General features: G+C 44.3%; 1 protein-coding gene across 1 annotated transcript in view; it reads right to left on the bottom strand.

Moving 5' to 3' along the window:
• LY75 (lymphocyte antigen 75) overlaps positions 1 to 19,701 on the bottom strand; it is a 79,495-nt gene that overhangs the window by 45,637 nt on the left and 14,157 nt on the right. The window contains exons 3-7 of the mRNA XM_044302581.1: positions 18,123 to 18,293; positions 17,172 to 17,336; positions 7,743 to 7,853; positions 6,568 to 6,711; positions 5,968 to 6,153 (exon numbers count right to left, since the gene is read on the bottom strand). Of these exons, the coding sequence (XP_044158516.1) occupies positions 5,968 to 6,153; positions 6,568 to 6,711; positions 7,743 to 7,853; positions 17,172 to 17,336; positions 18,123 to 18,293 (777 nt within the window). The remainder of the gene's footprint in view (positions 1 to 5,967; positions 6,154 to 6,567; positions 6,712 to 7,742; positions 7,854 to 17,171; positions 17,337 to 18,122; positions 18,294 to 19,701) is intronic.

The following is a 19,701-nucleotide window of genomic DNA, read 5'->3' as shown; positions in this document are numbered from 1 at the left end:
AAGGCGGGCGGGCTTAGGCAAGTTTGAGTGAAGGCCGGCCACGCATCCTTATGACATCACACTGAGAACTCAGTCCTTGCCTGCTAGTTCATGTGAAGAGTATGACTCAGTCTGGCAGCCTGCAGTGTCTGTGAGGCCCCTCCCCCTGCTGGGGAATCAGAGCCATGTGAAGTGAGCTCAGTGTACAGTAACACGTGGCTGTTCTGCAGTTTTACACACAAAGTCTCAGTCTTATCTTTTACAAACCCATTCTGTGCATCAAAAACTATAATTTCATATTATACATTAGCTCAAAACCTTGACCAACCCCCACCCACCAGCACTGATGCAGATTTGTTTCCATTACAGGTGTACTCCAGTTGTGTATAAACCTTACACTATGTATCTTTATAGATGCATATACAGCTCAGCTACATGCGTCTTCTCCAGTCCCCTAACATCACTTGCTATACAGCCCTGCTACATCTTTATTCTACTCCCCCACTAGCACTGTCTGAAAAGCTTCATATTCAGCTCTGCTGCATCTGTTTCTCTCTTCCACCAGCATTGATGCTGACCCGCCACATATACAGCTCTGTTACATCTGTCTATTCCATTCCCCATTAGAACTGTGTCTGTCATATTAAGCTTTACTACATCCTTCAGCCCCCCCCATTGCCTCCATAAGCCCCCCCCCCCCCCCCCCCGTGCCTCCATATCTTTACACGCGCTGTGGCCCGACGCTCCTTCTTGTAACTCACCGGTCTGTGCAGCGCATGGCTTATGCTTATAGCATTGCGCCGCACAGACCTGTGACGAGTTACAAGAAGGAGCGCCGGGCGGCCACAGCGCATGTAAGTATATTGCTGCAGAGTAACTGACCATGGCAGCCAGAACTTCTGCTACCATGGCAGCCAGGACACTACTGATCGGAGCCCCAGCATTACACTGCTGGGACTCCGATCGGTACTGCCGCCAATGATTTTTTTTTTTTTGGGGGGGGGGGGGGGGGCATTCACCACTTGAATTTGGCAATCCCTACGCCACTGACACTTAGCCCGGTCTGAAATCAAAAGAAGTGGGGGGGGGGGGGGGGGGCACATTTATACACCGCAGCGCAGCCCCGATCTCCTCACCATTCACTGAGGAGATCCGGGCTGCACTGCTGAACTGTGAAAGACCGGACAGCTCCCCTCCTCTCCTCCTCCTTCTACACTATTCTCCGATGCGCCGATCTATAAATATTTGTGCAACGTTTAGAATGAAGCCGCGCTCGTTCGCACTTGCGATGGAGGCGGCCACTAGTGGTGGCAGTTTCCATGGGCAGCGAAGATAAACAATTGATTAGCAGAATTCGATTTTACAAAGGACAGTAAGTTTTTTTTTTTAATGCTATGTATTTAGAAAAACGTTCACTTAGGGGTATACAATTTAATCGAATATGATGATGAAGATGGGAATACCCCTTTAAGACTTCCTGGTTTTTGCTGACCTACTGATGAGACAGGGTGCATAGGCTCCCCAAGCCTAAAGCTCTGTCAGCCTCATTACCGAGAGCTATGATAGCCCGTATACATTTTTCCCATACAAAGTGAACCTTCTACTTGCTGCTCGCAACCACCCATCTCTGAGAACGTTTCCAATGTATTACAGTCTCCGCTGACTTGTTGGTAGCCGCTCTTGATTTTAACGCCAGCATGAAACTCCTCCGTGAGCAGAACATGATGGGGTGTCCTGGTAAAGTTGTTCGTATGTAAAGGAGGCATGAAACGCACTGTGGCATCTCCAGAAGATGCCAAGCGCCCGTGTCGGAAGTGGGTCCCCTCGCTTTCAGAAAAAGCTGGCGACCATTCCAGAAAACATGTTCCCGAGGAATGGACAACAGTTACACAGAAAATGCTAAGCTGTATAATGTGGACGGGGAGAGAACATGCTCCTCTCCCTCACTTACATTACTGGCACCCTGGGTGTCTGGTTTGAGGTAGGATATTTCTTGTTATGGCTGCCCCTAGCTCATGTAATTTCCTCAATCTGGGCCCTCATTGCAGGAAGATCTTCCTTACATCTATTTTTTTTTATGGTTTCTCTTTATTCTAGAAATAGTGTTTGTAGTTATGAATACGTCCTAATCCTTGCTGTTCCTGTTCGTGTGTTCAGCGTGCATGGCTACCTGTATCCGATCTCCCTTTGTCTTTACGTACGACATTGCTGTGGGGACACTCGACACACGCAGGTCTTTCTCTTGGGACCCCTTAACCCTGCTCAGTGCTGCTTTCCCTATGGTAGTTACTGTTTTCTTTTAATTGGAAATACTTTTAATTAACGCCTCAATTCCCCCTTTCAGTGCTCTGTGATGGAAGGAGGCGAGGAGAATGTGAGCGGATGTACTATGCATCCAGGAAACTCACCTTTCCACTGAGGATTTACCTCGTCAAAAGGAGGCATCCGCACACATTCTCCCCTGCAGCTCCCAGCGAGAGACCTGAGGTTTCTATAGCTGTACGGGATCCTGTCGCTTGTTACCCATCACTAAACAAAATGCCGCCCCCCCCCCCCCCCCCCCCGTGGTAGATTTTTTATAATGTGCTATACACAACCGTGTCAATTCATGCTCCCAACAAAAGGTGCCCCCTCTCCTTTTTTCAATCACTGTTTCAGACGTATGTTGGGTCTGATTATTTGGGGGGGGGGGGGGGGGGGGGGATTTCAACTGCACACTATGGCCATTGTAGACTCCACAACTAAAACTATACCTGATAAACCAACTCACTACTTCACAGAAATAGATTGTATGACATTTGGGAATTCAGCATTTAACAGGACGCGATTTCACCTTTTTTCCCCCACCCGCACAACAGGATAGACTGTTCCGTGGTCGACAAAACTTTACCCCCCCCAAGATACTTTCATCATCTATGAAACCATTAAGTGGTCGGATCTTGCGCTGATTCATATGGTCACCGAAGAGAATTCTAATCACCATCCATGACCCCCAGTATAGCCCTTAAACTAGTTTGTGTATCTCAGGGTACATTCACACGATTAAAATCCACAACCGATTCCATAGCAGAAAGCGGCAGTTTTCCCCAATGTGAAATCCGCTATCAAAACGCCACGCTGTGCACATTGTTGCATTTTTTTTTTTCCGCTATATTGAGATCTGCTTCTGATTTGTCATGTTACTTTTTAGAAGCAGATTGTTAATGGATTTAGTATTGCAGAAAAATACAGTATGCTAGCAGTTTTAGAAGAGTTTCCGCCACCAAAAACAATTTTGAGTTATCCCACCCAAGGGCTGGATATGAATTTACTAGTAAACCGATACTGATCTGCTACCGATTTTTCTGCTGCAGATTTTGCCAAGTAAACCTAGCCTCAAAATTACTTTTCCTTTAAGACAACCAGCAAATTTCTTTGCGCCTTTAAATGGGTTGTGCAGCCATTTATATTGACCGGGATCAGACACCCAGCCGCCCCATCGATCAGCTGTTTGAAGAGGAGGCGCCGCTCCTGGTCTTTACACTACACATAGTCTCCCCTGTCCTTACGGCGAGGAGGGCGAGGTGTGGCTAATTAGCAGTAGCTCTAGTATGCAGTCTCCATTGCCACAGTCTGTCCTGTCCATCCCTTCTGTACATCATGTCTCCTCATTAACTCCATTCCTACAGAGATTCAGTTGATCATTTTAAACTGTATTCAGGATCATAATTTCTGACAAGTAGAGCAGATGAGGCAGCTCTTTAGCTCAGAGTTGGGCTACATGCACACGACCGTATGTGTTTTGCGGTCCGCAATTTGCATCAGTGTGCCACTTTTTTTTGCGGATCCATTGTAACTGCCTAAAACGGACAAGAATAGGAAAAAATTTTTTGCAGGGCTACGGAACAGACAGACATTCTGGTGCTGTCCGCATTTTTTTTGCGGACCCATTGAAATTTATGGGTCCGCATCCTACCCGAAAAAATAAAAATAAATAATAAATATATAAATCCTATCCGAAAAAAAAATATATATTTTTTTTAAACGGAACAGACATGGAAACAAACAACGTTCGTGTGCATGTAGCCTTATGAACTAACTTGTCCTCCTGTGTAATTAGGACAGGTTTAATAGGATGGCGGCCATTTTATTTCTCCTAATGATTGCTCCCCAGACAAAAACAAGCCATTATAACTAATGAAAATTTGGAAATATATTTATAATAAAAGTAATATTTAAGTATTTTCATTTTCTTAATTCCTGGAGATATGCAGTCTTACTCTAAATAACCAATTTCCTGGGTGGGATGTATAGCAGTGGTGAAAATAATCTTACCTCCCAAGACATTGTAGGTTTTTTGTAACTTACAAAAAAAAAAAAAAAAAAAAAAAAAGCAGGTAATGCCACAGAAGAGCTTAGTAGTGCTTCCATGGCTTTCCACTCCATATCTTCTGGATTGTGGACCCATTCTGTCTGCAGGCCGCAATACGGGCACGGCCGGCAAACACTCATGTGCATGAGCCCTTGCTGAGCAACCATATTGCATGAAATTAAAAGCTGGTGGACTCAGAACAGCAAACAGTGGGCAGCAAATGGAAACGGCTATGATCGTGCAAAAGCATATGAACCACCTTTTGTGGGCTGTAACTATTAGCAACAAACCTCCCGGAATCTCGTCCCCAACTATTCAGGCAGGGCTAAGACTATGGAGTACGTTCTGTCCAACGAGGGATAGCCTCCGACTTCAGTCTTTTACCCTGTTCACACCTGAGCGTTTTACAGCGCGTTCAAACGCGCTGTAAAGCGCTCAACACGTGAAAACCAATGCTTCCCTATGGCCCTGGTTCACACTTGAGCGTTTTACAGCGCGTTTGAACGCGCTGTAAAATGCCCGACGCATAAACAAGTTCTTGAGCTTTTTTAGGGGCGTTTGTCGCGCGTTTTGGCCCATAGACTCATTGGATAACACTGCAGTCAATCACACAAACGCGCGTTTACTATTGCAAAAAACGCGCATAAAACCGCGCGACAAATACGCGCGTCTCAGAAACGCTCAGGTGTGAACCCAGGGTCATGCCAACTCCAAACTAGGATTAAATAGTGGGATTGCCCATCTGAGAGATATTAGTAAAGACGATATTCTTATTCCTTTTAGTAAGATTATTTCCGGTTTTGGAATTTCGAAACATTATTTCGAGAAATACCCTCAGCTCCGATTTTCTCAGAACGATACCAGCTCGTAGCACCTTCCCGTTTCCAACTTTGAAAGTCATTTCAATGACTAAACTAAATGCTACAGGGATTTCCACGGGATATCACGTAAAACACTTCTGTGGTAGGAACATGGTTTGCAGTGTCAGCACTGTGCTGAACAATGGGATTTTGGGGGTTATTTACTAAACTGAAATGCGCCTATATTAGGTGTATTTCAGGTGCAGATAGCGGCGCACCAGCCAGTTGCACCATAATCTGCGACTTCTCCCCGCTCACACCAGGTCTAAAAAAAGTGGGCGAGAAGGGGAGGGGCCAGCAGGCCCGTCTCGTTTACCCTTTTCTATGCCCGTTTCCGCCGTCTTACATTTAGAACTGTAGTTATGTAGAGGCTGGTTCCTCTTCTACACCCTTGAGTCATAGGGCAGGATCTTCTGAAGTTTGGCGCTATGCACGCTGGATCAGTTTAAGGCCTCATACAAAAGACTATTTTTGGCCCCCTTTTTTTTGCAGATCGGATGCAGACCCATTCATTTTAATAAGCAAAAGCTGTGGACATCAAATACACTAGTTTTATTCCGGCCACCTCTCGGCAGGTTTGCCCTGCTGCGGCCTGACCTCTGGCCCAGCCCCCATATATAATCCGTAGGGCCTGAGCGGACTTCCGGCGGCATGGTGCACTAGCGGCAGCACGGATCCGGCTTGCAGTTCCCCTGCCGGAGAAGGATGCCGCTAGTGTGAAACTAGCCTATGATATGCAAATTATACAGACTAGTATTTCCAATTAATATTACATACCGCTTTGAAATTTCGTCACAGCCAGTTCTATATCCGCCAGAGAATGAAGGCTGATTAAACTTGCATTCTGCTTTTCGCAGGACGTGTCAGCTTCTTGCCATGTGCTAGGCTCTTGTGACACATAGCAAAACCCGTTGTATGACGTCCAGCCTTCAGGGCACGCCGTCTCGGAGTAATGCCAATAATCTGCAGAAGGATCAGAATCACAGGGGAGACATTTAGGCCTCTTTCACACGAACAATAAGGATTGGCTCAGGATGCATTCAGTGAAACTCGCACCATTTTGCAAGTTCAGTCAGTTTTGTCTGCGTTCAGTTAATTTTTTTCCCGCACACCTGCAATGCGTTTTTCACTGAAGCCCCACTCACTTCTATGGGGGCTGCTGTGAAAAACGCAGAATATAGAACACGCTGCGATTCTCACGCAATGCAGAACTGATGCGTAAAAAACTAAAAACTTATCGCATCCGTGCAGAAAACTCACTCGTGTGTAAGATGCCTAACACAGCAAGATAAACTAGTTAGGATTTTTCCTCTTATGATGATCTCAAAATTTCATGTGAAGTAAAAGCAAAATCATAGTTTTGTCAAAGCAACGTACCCACGGCCTCAGTTTTTGTCTCATTTGCACCCTTCTTGCAAACATACGGCAGTTCCGCATCGCATGGAAAGATCTCGAATTGACCCGAGTTCACATTCAATTTTCCGCAACTAGAACCGTCTATAAGTGAAAACGCAGTGATTTCTAGAAGAAAGACAAGCAAGGGTTAATGTATATAGTTGTATGGGACAGGACCTGTGTGGGAGAGAAACTAATCTGAGACCTGCAGGAATCTCCATATACAACACAGCGTAGGTTCTTAAGGGGAATGTCTCACCTATATATTTTTTGGTCTACCAGTTAAAATAACATACACATTCTTTTTTTTTTCCCCCTCATTGTTTTTTTTATTTGCCGATTACAGATTTTTAAATTCTGTTTACGGAACATGATTATGGGGGCGGACATCTTGCCTAAGCTATTCCCAACAGCATTTAGAGATATGCTATACAGCAGCCACCATGGGCCATAAACACAATAGTCAGGAGGGGACCCCATTGACTTTTATGGGAGAGTTTTTTTTAGGCATGGCATATAAACTGTGCAGGGAGGGGGAGTAGATAAGCTGTGATATTGCCCATTTTGAATGGTGGATCCTGTGTTATCCATGTGTAGTTGATATGTCATTCTAATCCTGCCTGTAATAAGCAGATAACTGCAGTAAAGTAATCTGTACAGGCCAAGAAGTGGCGCTTACGCTTAGCGGCCAAAACTGCAGGATTTTATGTTTTTTTTGTCTTTCAATAAACAAACAGCGATATGGACATTTAAAAACCACCAAAAATTTTAAAATATGTTTAAAGCGTACAAACAGTTATAAAACATCTTTTCATAAATGAACAGTGTATCTGAATATAAGAAATTTTGTAATATATCTTATTAAAGAAAGGCTTCCATCTGCTTTTATCTGGCTCATATACACATACGAGCAGTCTGTCAACCTTACCATACACAATTTCATATTTTGGCTCTGCAAGTTATCTGGGCCCGTAGTTGTACACCATGTGGCCAACTAGTCAACTGTCCCATTATTACGCAAGAACATTTTCACAAGAAAAAGGAAGGAAGGATTGAGCTGCTGGACAATGAGAAGTCAAGCCGACCAAAGGCGTTAGCGGGAAACCTGACTGTATAGGGACAGCGCTAAAGGATAGGACCCCATGCAGGTCATGTACCTTCATCCCAGTTGACAAAATTCAGGGGGCTATTATCAGACCACTGCCAGCCACTGCTGCTCTCCAAACGATTAAGGCCAATCCATATGGATTCTGGGAGATTTTCACTTTCTGGAAAAAAATAAATAAATAAACTAAATAAAATATAAAAAAAATACACATCTATATTATTTTTCATACGATTGTACACCGGTATATGCAAACTGCAAAAAACACAGAAAACACAGCATTACATGGTGATATGAACACCTTTGGTAATATTAGTAATGTAAGATACACAAGTAGCAGGGCTCTAATGTATGCGGCATGGAAGCACATGAACTACGCACGTACAGAGCTCCTTACATACGACATCCATATGGAGGGAGAGAAAACGCCCCATGGACATCAACAGGTGCCCGATTATATAAAGAGGCCTCACGCACACGGCCATATTACTGTGCCATCATGCATTGCACAAACTGCACTAAAAGGTGGACATTACAGACCGCTGAACACGTGTATTTTCCTCTTCTGCAAGGTGATGGCCAAGAAAATTTCCTGGACACCTAGGGGGGTCATTAATCATTTACTGGTGTAAAGTATAACTGCCTCAGCTGCCCATAGCAACCAATCAGATTCTTACTTTCATTTTCAAAAGGAGCTGTCCAAAATAAAAGGTGGAATCCGATTGGTTGCTATGGGCAACTGAGCCAGTCCTACTTTACACCAGTTTGATAGATGACCCTCCCCCCCCCCCCCCCCTAGTTTCCATCCGCACTCTACCAGTAGAGTCATTGGCTTTGGTGCATCAGTGGCAGGGCAACTAGATAGTCAGCCTAGTCAAGGACAGAGACTGTTGCAAGTGGGGACGACTTCTGTACAGCAATATGGGATATGTTGCAGCTATACAAGCACCAGAAAAAATAAATAAAAATAAAAATCAGCACTTGGTCTATTACTGTATCTCTTTCGGGGTGCCACATGGTATAATAATTAGTGGGACCCTCCAGGATAATTTTTGCAGGTCAGCATACGTTCATTGCACAGACAACCCTGTGATTTCTAGCTGAACCACTGCAAAAAGGAAACTGAAAGGCTATTGCACTGACATTGTGCAGAACATCGAGGGGATTCCCACGACTCACAGGGGCCGTGCTTTCTATAAAATCAGAGACATGCAATTTTTTTATTTTTGTATTTCCGTCATGGAAAAAAACATTTCTCTTCCTATGAAGGATCTACATCATTTTTATAAATAGTACAAAAAAATTTAAAATAAAATGTTGTTGGCTACGCTATTAAAACCGTATGTATCCAGCATGAAAAGTACACTGCGGAAGATTCTCGTTGTACCGGAAGTCAAGGGCCGATGTCTGTCGCCCTAGATTTCTTTATGTGCACTGCAAACGCAATGTGAATGGAGCTTAATTATATTGGTTCACTTAAAGTATAACGGTCATTTTATTTTATTTTTTTGCAATATATAGGGCCAGTAATACTGACCATTTTTGTAGTATACTTTAATTACTGAAATCATACATTTCTATTAGAAAAATAGCTGTAAAGTGGCTCATTTTGAGCCTTAGCAGCATTCCTCTGTCTTCTGTTTACATAACAGTCAGTGTGGAGCAAGTCCACGGTTATGTAAACAGAAGACAGAGGAATGTTGCTAAGGCTCAAAATGAGGGGGTGAGTATATATAAAAATGAATAAATAATGTGAACATTCTGTAGTACACATTTTCGTCCATTAGATGGCAGAAAACCAGATGTGTGAGCCTCGTGTAAATTTCTTTGTCTTAAGGACACTGGGGGAGGGGGAGTTAGGTTGCCACTTTTGAATGTGCCAATGAAACTCAGGGATAAAATTAGCAAGCTACTCCCATTTTGTCAAGAAGCCAATAGTCTTTTCTTTAAGGAACACCCCTTTTGTGAGGTCATGTCTGCTATTTAAGTGAATGTAACTTGAATAAAGTTCTCTTGCTCAGGGGGATGAGAAGATGCTTTCATAAAAAACAACTTGTGTGTCTGGTCTCATTATGAAAGCAGTATGGTGCACACATACTTATACTTCTAATTGATTTGGCACTACACAAAGAAGATGAGAATCGCATGAATTGTGATAACAGGGGCATGGCCAGCCAAGGATGTGAGCGGAGGCTTGTCTGCGGAGCTCCTGTGCACTCACGGCTGTTTATCCTGAAGTTTCTGAATCACCTTGCTCGAAAAAGTACTTACCCTGCTCCTGACCTCCTAAGGATCCCTCTGATACCTGGCAGGAACTATTCATCTCCTTTTTCTTAGTCTGGCGAGGAGGCAAGGTGCTGATAAGAACATCCAAGATGGCACCGGTGCGGCAACTCTTGGGTGCCTGGGCTGCGCAGTGGAGGTGCAACGGGAGGCTGCGGCAAAGTTAGAAAAATATGCCCGCTCGACTTCAACACTAGTGGTAAAAGGAGCTCACGAGAAGCAGATGCCTCCACAAGATAGGTCAGGCCTGGACTCAGATAATGAGGCAGTCGGTGCCAGAGAGCAGAGGCCATACGTAGCCCCAATAGATACAGAGTCTTGCAGACATGCACAACAGCCCTGGAAGATCATATGGGGGATGTGGAGGACCCCATACAAACACTCAAAAGAGATCTAGTGGAACATAAACGTAGGTTGGACTCAGGGCAGCCAAGCAAGATTACTTAGAAAACTGGCTATGCCAGAACAATGTGCGGATGGTAGGGGTGCCCGAGAAGGTAGAGGGGGCGAACCCCACAGAGTTCTTTGAAGCATGGCTGAAGGAAAAGTTTGGAGTGGAGACTTTGACCCCACTATTTGCTGTTGAGCCCACAGAGTCCTAACTCCCCCATTACCACCGGGCCGGTGCTAATGAAGAGATTACACTAGACATTGAGACATTCTTAGAAAAGCTAGAGACTTGCCTAAACTCTCGATCAATGGTCACAAGGTGTCGATATGTCCCAATTATTCCCTAGAGGTACAGAAGTGAAGAGCAAGATTTCTGGACGTAAAGCGTCCCATGTTACTATGGGATGTATATGGCTAGTTCGCTGAGGCTTTTGAGCTGGAATGTCAGGGGGTTAAAGGAAGCCAATAAAAAAGGAGGGCTATTATGAATAGTATGAAACAATACTAACCTCTGATATGTTTTCTTCAAGAAACACACTTAATGGAGGACATACAATATCTTCCCCGTAGAATATCAGACCATTCCCCTCTGCTCGTCACGGCCAACTTCCTTCCTCCTGTATTGCGGGGATGCATTGTGTGGAAATTTAACCCGTACTGGCTTAATGTGCGGGTGGATGTGGCGGGTATAGGAGACAAACTGAAGGAGTTATTTATGCATAATCTCCCCTCGGCACCCCAGCTCGTAGTTTGGGACACTATGAAGGCTTTCCTACGGGAGAGGGGGGGGGGGGTACCAATTGCAGAGGTAAACAAAAAAAGAAACTTGCTTACGTACTTAAGATTATGCACTTGTTTTATTCCTCTCTGTAAGAGTCTAAAACGTCTGAAGTGGAGACTCAGGCGTTTCTCAGGCGACCTTTACTATGGAACAGAGAAACATGCTAGATGCCACTATTACTCTAAAAGAAATGGAGTAGGCGGTGTGTGTCGGACGTCTAATAAGGCCCCGGGGTGAGATGGATTGCCAACGGAGGTGTATAACACATATTCCTCAATCCTTTTACTAGAGGTTTACAATGAGGCCAAAAAGCAGGGTAGATTACCAACCTCCATGAATTGAGCCATAGTGGTGGTGCTCCCTAAACCGGGTAAAGACGTCCTAGCAGCGGAGTGCTATAGACCCATTCCCCTAACTCCAGGAAGATGTTAAAATATTAGCGAAAGTACTGGTTAAACCTCCTAAACTCCGTAGTAATGTCACTTATTCACACTGATCAGGCTGGCTTTATGCCGAACATGTCCACAGCAGTAAATATCCGGCGATTATATTTAAATATTTAGGCTAGCCAGGTCCACGGCTTGAAAGCGGCAGTTGCATCCCTTGATGCGGCCAAAGCATTCAACAGCGTGGAATGGCGATACCTGTGGACAGTGATGGGAAAGATGGGTTTTGGACCAGAGTTTATTAAATGGATACACCTACTCTATGCCTGTCCCACAGCCCGAATACGGTTGAATGGAAGACTCAGACTCCTTTCCCTTGCACAGGGGGAATAGACAGGGCTGTCCTCTGTCGCCGGTACCATTTGCAGTGGAACCTCTGGCGGCGGAGCTTAGAACAGCAGCAGCAAGAGGCTTCCAATATAGGTCCTTATCCGAAAAGGTTGCCTTATACGCAGATCTACTACTGTTTTTGGATGAATGGGCTGCTTCTCTTCCAGAGGCCATGTCGATAATAAACCACTTTGGTAAGCTGCCTGGCTTGGTCATTAACTGGACAAAGTCGGTATTGGTGCCACTGTCTAATAGTACAAACAGTGACGTTAACCCCACTGCAGGGCTACAGGTAGTCACATCTTTTAAATACCTGGGAATTCAGATGTTGGCAAGGACCCAGGACTTTGGGGAGTTGAATCTTGTCCCTTTGCTGGATAAATTCAGACGCAAGGTACAGGCCTGGACCAGATTGCCCCTCACTCTAGTCGGCCGCACACATCTATTAAAAACGATTCTTATGCCCCAGCTTCTCTATGTATCGCATAATGCCCCGATTTAGATACCACTCCAATTTTTCTATAAAATAAATGCGATCTTCAGGGATCTCAACTGGAAGAGGGGAATCCCGCATATAAAAACCAAACAAAAAAACCAAAAACAACTCAACGCTGCATAGACTGAAAACGCAAGGGGGAAGGGGGGAGAAAGACTCACTGTACTGGATCCATGGATATATTATTTGGCAGCTCAACTACAACACGGATTGTACGCCATCTCCTCAATGGCAAATGCTTAATGTCAGCCCTGGAGGATGGAACTTTCTATACACGGGTTAGTCAATATCAGCTATTGTGCACCATACATGGAGTATGGTGGAAGGCTAGAATTATAGGGTATACAGAACATACCCCAATACGGCCTAACCGTATGTATCGGGAAGTAAATAAAGTGTCAAATGTGCAGGCATGGGAGGTATACGTGCTCAGACGCATCACCCAACTATTTGTTATGGTACTCAAGGCATTTACTCAGCTACTACAGGAATTTATCCTAACTTAAGGCTCTTTCACACCTGCGTTCTTTTCTTCCGGCATAGAGTTCCGTAGTCGGGGCTCTATGCCGGAAGAATCCTGATCAGTTTTATCCTAATGCATTCTGAATGGAGAGAAATCCATTCAGGATGCATCAGGATGTCTTCAGTTCAGGACCGGAACGTTTTTTGGCCGGAGAAAATACTGCAGCACGCTGCGCGTTTTTTGCTCCTGCCAAAAATCCTGAACACTCGCCGCAAGGCCGGATCCGGAATTAATGCCCATTGAAAGGCATTAATCCGGCCTTAAGCTAAACGTCGTTTTGGCGCATTATCGGATCCGACGTTTAGCTTTTTCTGAATGGTTACCATGGCTGCCAGGACGCTAAAGTCCTGTTTGCCATGGTAAAGTGTAGTGTAAGTATACCGCTTCCCCCGCTCCCCACTACTACTATGGCAACCAGGACTTTAATAGCGTCCTGGCTGCCATAGTAACACTGAACACATTTTGAAGACTGATCCGTCTTCAAATGCTTTCAGTTCACTTGCGTTTTTCTGAATCCGGCGTGTAATTCCGGCAAGTGGAGTACACGATGGATCCGGACAACGCAAGTGTGAAAGAGGCCTTAGACATTCTTCTATTTATACCTGCAAGTAAGACATGCCATACAGTCCCAAGAGAAACGACTACGGCGAAACGCACCATCAGACCTCGCTGCGCATGGAGACACTAGTGGTGTAATCTCACTCCATGATAGAAGTCGTATGGAAATGCAATATAAGAAACATCCCATGCAGCTATAGGAGAAATGGAAGCTAGACATGGCAGACTTGACTATTCTCTACCAGGCAAGGAAACTTATTGCATACTATTGGATTGCTTCAAACCCCCCAAAAAGGTGCAGGGACTTGTAGATAAAAGGTCCATAATTTGATGGAAAGAGATTCGTATACTAGGAGAGGCACGATAAAAAAAATAAAAAATAATATGGAGGCGATGTGGAACTCAAGCATGACACATTACAATATTACTTACTTAACACCCTTTCGGTTTAATAGGGCAACCGGTAACAGGAGACATGTCTGCAGGGTGAGACCCTGCGACAGGGCCTGTAGTCTAGAGATGATGAGGTTTGTAGTAGAAATGTCAAGAGAAGGTGGCAGCTAGGCAGGATTGGATGAGAGATGGGGGGGGGGGGGGGGGGGGGATGGTCTGCTAGCCGGAAATAGTACACGATGAGTGCATGGGAATGTGATGGGAGGGTAATGGTGTGCGACACCGGTGAACAGCAGAAGACACGAAGAACCACGCGGAGTCAAGAGATGGGAGATATGAATCCGAACTTTAATGCAGAACCCTTAACAGAAACATTACTATGGACAATCTCTATGTTGCAGACCTGCATTGGCGGGGGGAGGGGGCGGTTGGGATAGGGGCCTTATTGCTTGTATTCCGTTTTTTTTTTCAAGAAAAAAAGGTTTAAATAAAAATCTGATTAAAAAAAAAAAAAAAAAAAAAAAAGTCAAAATGAGCCACTTTACAGCTATTTTTCTAATACAATTGTACAATTTCAGTAATTAAAGTATATCACAAAAACGGTCAGTATCCCTACACATTAAAAAAAAAAAAAAAAAAAAAAACACGTACTTTAAAGGGGTTGTTCAAATATTTTACACCTAGAGGCTCTGCTCTCTCTGCAACTGCTGCACCTTTTTGACAGGTTCAGGCAACGTCAAAGTGCGCAGCAGTTGCAGATAGAGCAGAGCCTCTAGGTGTAATGGTAACACCCCCGTTGCTCCTAGAAGCTCAATTGCATTAATTAACACTTCATTTTTCCCCCTGAAACACAGACACGTATGAACATGGGACCAACACAGATGTCTTCAGCTGCCAAGCGCACATGTTAATAGGTCATCCGTTTTTATGCAGGTTACGTGACCGCTGCAGCCAATGACTGGCCACAGCGGTCGTGTCCCCCATGCATCAGGACACGCAGTCGTTCAATGCAATGGGGGTTATTTCTGATGCACTAAATTGCATTTAACCTTACGTGACTGAGGCGAGGGAATGACTCATAGGGAACAATAGCAGAAGTCTGTCTGTTTAGCTAAGATTCTGCGATTGCTTATTAACCATATACTGGTAGGTTTTGAGCAAACAGATCCATGCTTCTGTACTTCAATGACTCATAGGGAACAACAGCAGACGCCTGGCTGTTCAACTAAGATTCTGCAGTTGCTTATTAACCAGATACTAGTAGGTTTTAAGCAAACAGATTGTCACTTGCACAGGAAAGTACAGAAGAGTCAGAGTTGCCCCTTTTCACACTGGGAGTGTTATAAATGCTGATGGTGCCAGTAAACAAGGTCCTGGCACTTTTTATGGGCTAATGTCTACAGGGCTAGCCGAGCCTTGCTCAACAGCACACACAGTAAAGAACGCCAAATGTGTGGCCCCCACCAATGTGACAACCCTTCACCATGCAAAAAAGGCTATACCAACTTAAAGGGGTTGCCCAGGATCTCGATATTGATGGCCATTTTCAGGCTATGCCACCAATATCAAATGGGCGAGGGTCCGACACCCCGCACCCTAGCTGATCAGCTTGTAGCTGCAGCATTGGAAGTCTACCTCCAAACTACACAGCTCCTTCCGCTGTGTAATGGGCAAAGCTGGTAACCCCAGCGCTTCTCCCATTGAAGTGAATGGGAACAGAAACCAGCTCGGTCCACTACGAAATTAAAACAGTGTAGTTCCGGGGCCAAAGCTACAAGGCAAGAGCTGGTCATGCTTGTTATGGCGCCCCTTGCTGTTCTTTTGAATCCCTTCACACAATGTCCACCTAATGGGTCCAGTGCCGTTGAGAGGAAGCCACTTACCGTCTGGGCTACACAAGTAGTGGTGGGGCCAAGCTCCTGAACATGTGTGACCACTACCACTGGACACATTAGATGAATGTTCAGCAGGACACTAAGGGGCACCATAACAAAGCATGAAACAGCAATATGTACACAGCAGCGTTTTTACCCATGCAACCATACTACCAATTTAAAGGGGTTCTGATGGCCTGTCCTCAGAATTGGTCATCAATATCAGATCGGTCGGGGGTCTGACATCAGCACCCCCATCGATCAGAGGTTGCAGAACTCAGGCCTCCTCACAGCTTACCAAGCACAGCGCAGGAGTTAGCTGCACCTAGGCTATGTGACGTCACTGGCGTAGGAAGAGGCCGTAGCGCTCAGTGGAGCACCCCAGCCTTTTCAAACAGCTCACCGACAGGGGCGCATCCCAAAAGTAACGGAGAACCGCTTTGGGTCTAAAATGATATGCACAAAAATCCACTCAATAAACGCAGTTTTTTTAGGCAATTAAACAGCATAAAGAATAATAACACTGCATGCTGCAGACGCACAGTAACCTATAGTATTTTTCTCAACTGCATTTCATTTAAAGATGATCAATAAAGTTGGGTACACATAAAATATACTACGCAGTTAAGATTTGTGCCAGAGATGGACACAAAAGATAACATTTCTGTGCTCCACCCTGTGTCCATAGTATTAGAGCGTGTTAGCGTCTACCCTTAAACATCATTTTCTTTATTACTTAGTCTAACCTTCGTGCACATTACTTTTTTACTGCATATTTAAAGTATTTAGAATTCCTTTTTCTGATCCTTCTCCCCCTCAAACAAATCGCGGCTACCTGCAGCCACCACTAGAGGGAGCTTCAAGGGGTAATCAAGCTAGATTATGTTATCCACTAGATAGGGAATAACTATTAGATCGTTGGTGGCATTACCACTGGGACCCCCACTGATCATAACAGGTATTCCATACCCCTCAGACCCCGGAAGTTATGGTAAAATTCTGTCTCAAATTAAGCCAACCAAAAGTTGGTACAGCCAGAGAAAAGTGTTTATCCCTGTCATCCAGCGCGAGCCCCTGTGATAAATGTGGTGCAGGTGTGGACAGCCTGGCTAAGTTTACGCCATCTATAGGATCAGTAAATATGCCCCAGTGTTTATGGAGTTCAAATTACAAACCGTGTGCAGTGAGCTCCCCCTAGTGGAGGCTGCAGGCAGAGATAAGTTTGTTTAATCACTTTCTCTCTATGCAGATGATTTACAGGTCTAAAGATATATTAAGAAATTCATAAAGCACAGACTTCTGGACCTAAAAACCTTAACCTTTCAGAATTCTAATGCTAACCAAATTGGAAAACAAAGAACACAAAACATTGACACAAAATGCCACATAATTAAGTACCATACTTACTATTGATGTACTGCAGCTCTTCTGGACTGGATATGCTTAATAAATTGGCACCCTGGCTTTGACATGACAGATACGCTTGTTTCCACTTCAGGACAGAGTTTGCATTGAACTGGTAGCATTGCTGGAGTTCTGCATTCTGGATCCAGGTGCCATTACAGCCGCTCACTGCAGCATAAACAGAGCAAATTAAAAGGTGCTATATAATAAATTCCTTCAAGTTAAGAGGTTTTATTTTTTGTGTTTTTTTTTTATGAAGACAACCCTTGTGAAGATGTCCTACATGGACATATGGATTTCATAGAAGAGTGACCCCCCTCTTTTGCAAGGGTCCCATAAATCAGACCCATTGGCTTTCAGCAGATCATCAGGGCGCCTATCTTATGTGGCAGGCCCTGCAAAAGAAACCTGCACACATTTCTGTCTTTGCCTAGCGATGAAGGTTTCAGCTCCTGGACCGCAGCCATTCCCATTACAGATTAAGACAGGAATTTGTGCACAAATCAAAAGGGGGAGCTTTTCTTAAAGTCAATAGAAGATGTCCTGAGTGTTGTAATACATACAGTAAACCCAGTTCTCTAACGGGGGGGATTTTTCAGCAGCATTTCATTGTCCAGTTACATTCTGGGCATGTCCCTACCGCATTCATTTTACTCTGTCGGTGCGTTTTCCCCCCCCCCATGATAATTTCATATAAAAATACTTAAGACTCGTCCATTGTCTAGTAAATTGCATTTTATAAGGAGTCGATTTTTGCGGCAGTTAGGCACATGTGGATAATCTTCAGGCAGATTCTGCAAACCGCACCAGATATCAGAGGATCAGCCTCAGTTTTCTGCAGCAAGTTCCACAGCAAAAACACCCACTGGATTTTTATGGCATTATCTTTGCAATCTAGCAATTAAACCGATTTCTATCTGGATCTACACATCAATGAGACTAAAAAGGACTAACCTGGCTTTAGGCAGTTTCCCAAAACAACATAGTCATTAAAGCTCGACGAGGTGATGCACCACTCCTGCTCTTCTATAGCGTCATGGATACAGTCGTGATACCAGCTCCCATTATAAAGGAACGGAAAGTCACAGGGTTTTCCAGCAGAATTTTCTCCCGTCGTATATACAACTAAAAGGAGAAATGCAAAAACAAAAACAATAAATAAACACATTTCCCATTTTTTGTTTATGCAACTGTAGTATTGCCGATTATAGAAAATCATGTTTGACAATTTCCTCCACTGCAGAACTACCCCTTTAGGCTGGGTCTACACTGCAACACCAATGTCGTGCGATAATTTTTATAATGGCAGTCTATGGTGTCACACTGCAACATGCTGCAACTGCGACGTTCGCAGAAAAAAATCTGGAATGTATTTTCTGCAACTGTTGCGTCGCAGCATGTTGCAGTGCGACACCATAGACTGCCATTATAAAAATTATCGCACGACATTGGTGCAACAAAATGTCGTCGTGTAGACCTAGCCTTATGTGCAGGAGCTCCAGAGCTGTTCAATTAGTCTCTCTACAATTCTCAGCTGCTGCCGAATTCCTCCTGGATTAAGAAAAGCTGCTGTGATATCTCCTCAATGAGGAGATTCTGCTCCTAACCTAAAAAGCAGTGATGGCGAGATCTAGCACTTATTACTGTACCTGGTCTAGCCTCTCTCTCTCTCCTCCCCCAGCTATCCCCTCTCCATAGACTAAGAGCAGCTGTAATTTGACCTTACAAGATGGATTCAGCAGAGAATTCAGAATGAATTTTAGTTTAAAAAGGGGTTATCCAACACAAAAAAAAAAATGTCCCCCATATGCCGGGCCACTTAATGAATATACTTACCCAACTCCCCGCGCAGCTCCTGGTCCATGCACCGCCACTACTCTGTGCGTTCCTTCTTTTTACAGGATGTTCCAAGCAGTTGTTTTGGCTATGCCTAATGTTTTTGCTATCTCTCTGATGGGTTTGTTAGTTTTTTCAGCCTAATGATGGCTTCACTGATAGTGACAGCTCTTTGGATCTCATCTTGAGAGTTGTCAGCAACAGATTCCAAATGCAAATAGCAGACTGGACATGAACTCTGGACCTTTTATCTGCTCATTGTAATTGGGATAATGAGGGAATAACACACATCTGGCCATGGAACAGCTGAGAAACCAATTGTCCCATTACTTATGGTCCCTTAACAAGTGGGAGGCACATATGCAAACTGCTGTAATTCCTACACCGTTCACCTGATTTGAATGTAAATGCCCTCAAATTAAGGGAGCATTAACACGGTCACAGATCAGTGTGGTCCGTATGTCTTCAGTTATCTTTCAGTTTCCGTTCCACAAGTTCGTATAATACGGACATGGTGCTTCCGTGTGTCATCCGTTTTTCACGATCCACAAAAAGCTGAAATGGGGTTTCCTAGAATGTTTTCAGTTCAGGGGTCTGCAAAAAAACGGATGACATACGGATGCATTTCCGTGTGCCATCCTTTTTTTATACGGACCCCCTGACTGCAATTTGCGGCCAAGTATAGGACATGTTCTAA

Source organism: Bufo gargarizans, chromosome 8 (genome assembly GCF_014858855.1).
Source record: "Bufo gargarizans isolate SCDJY-AF-19 chromosome 8, ASM1485885v1, whole genome shotgun sequence".
NCBI lineage: Eukaryota > Metazoa > Chordata > Amphibia > Anura > Bufonidae > Bufo > Bufo gargarizans.
This window is presented reverse-complemented; position numbering and strand designations above follow the sequence as displayed.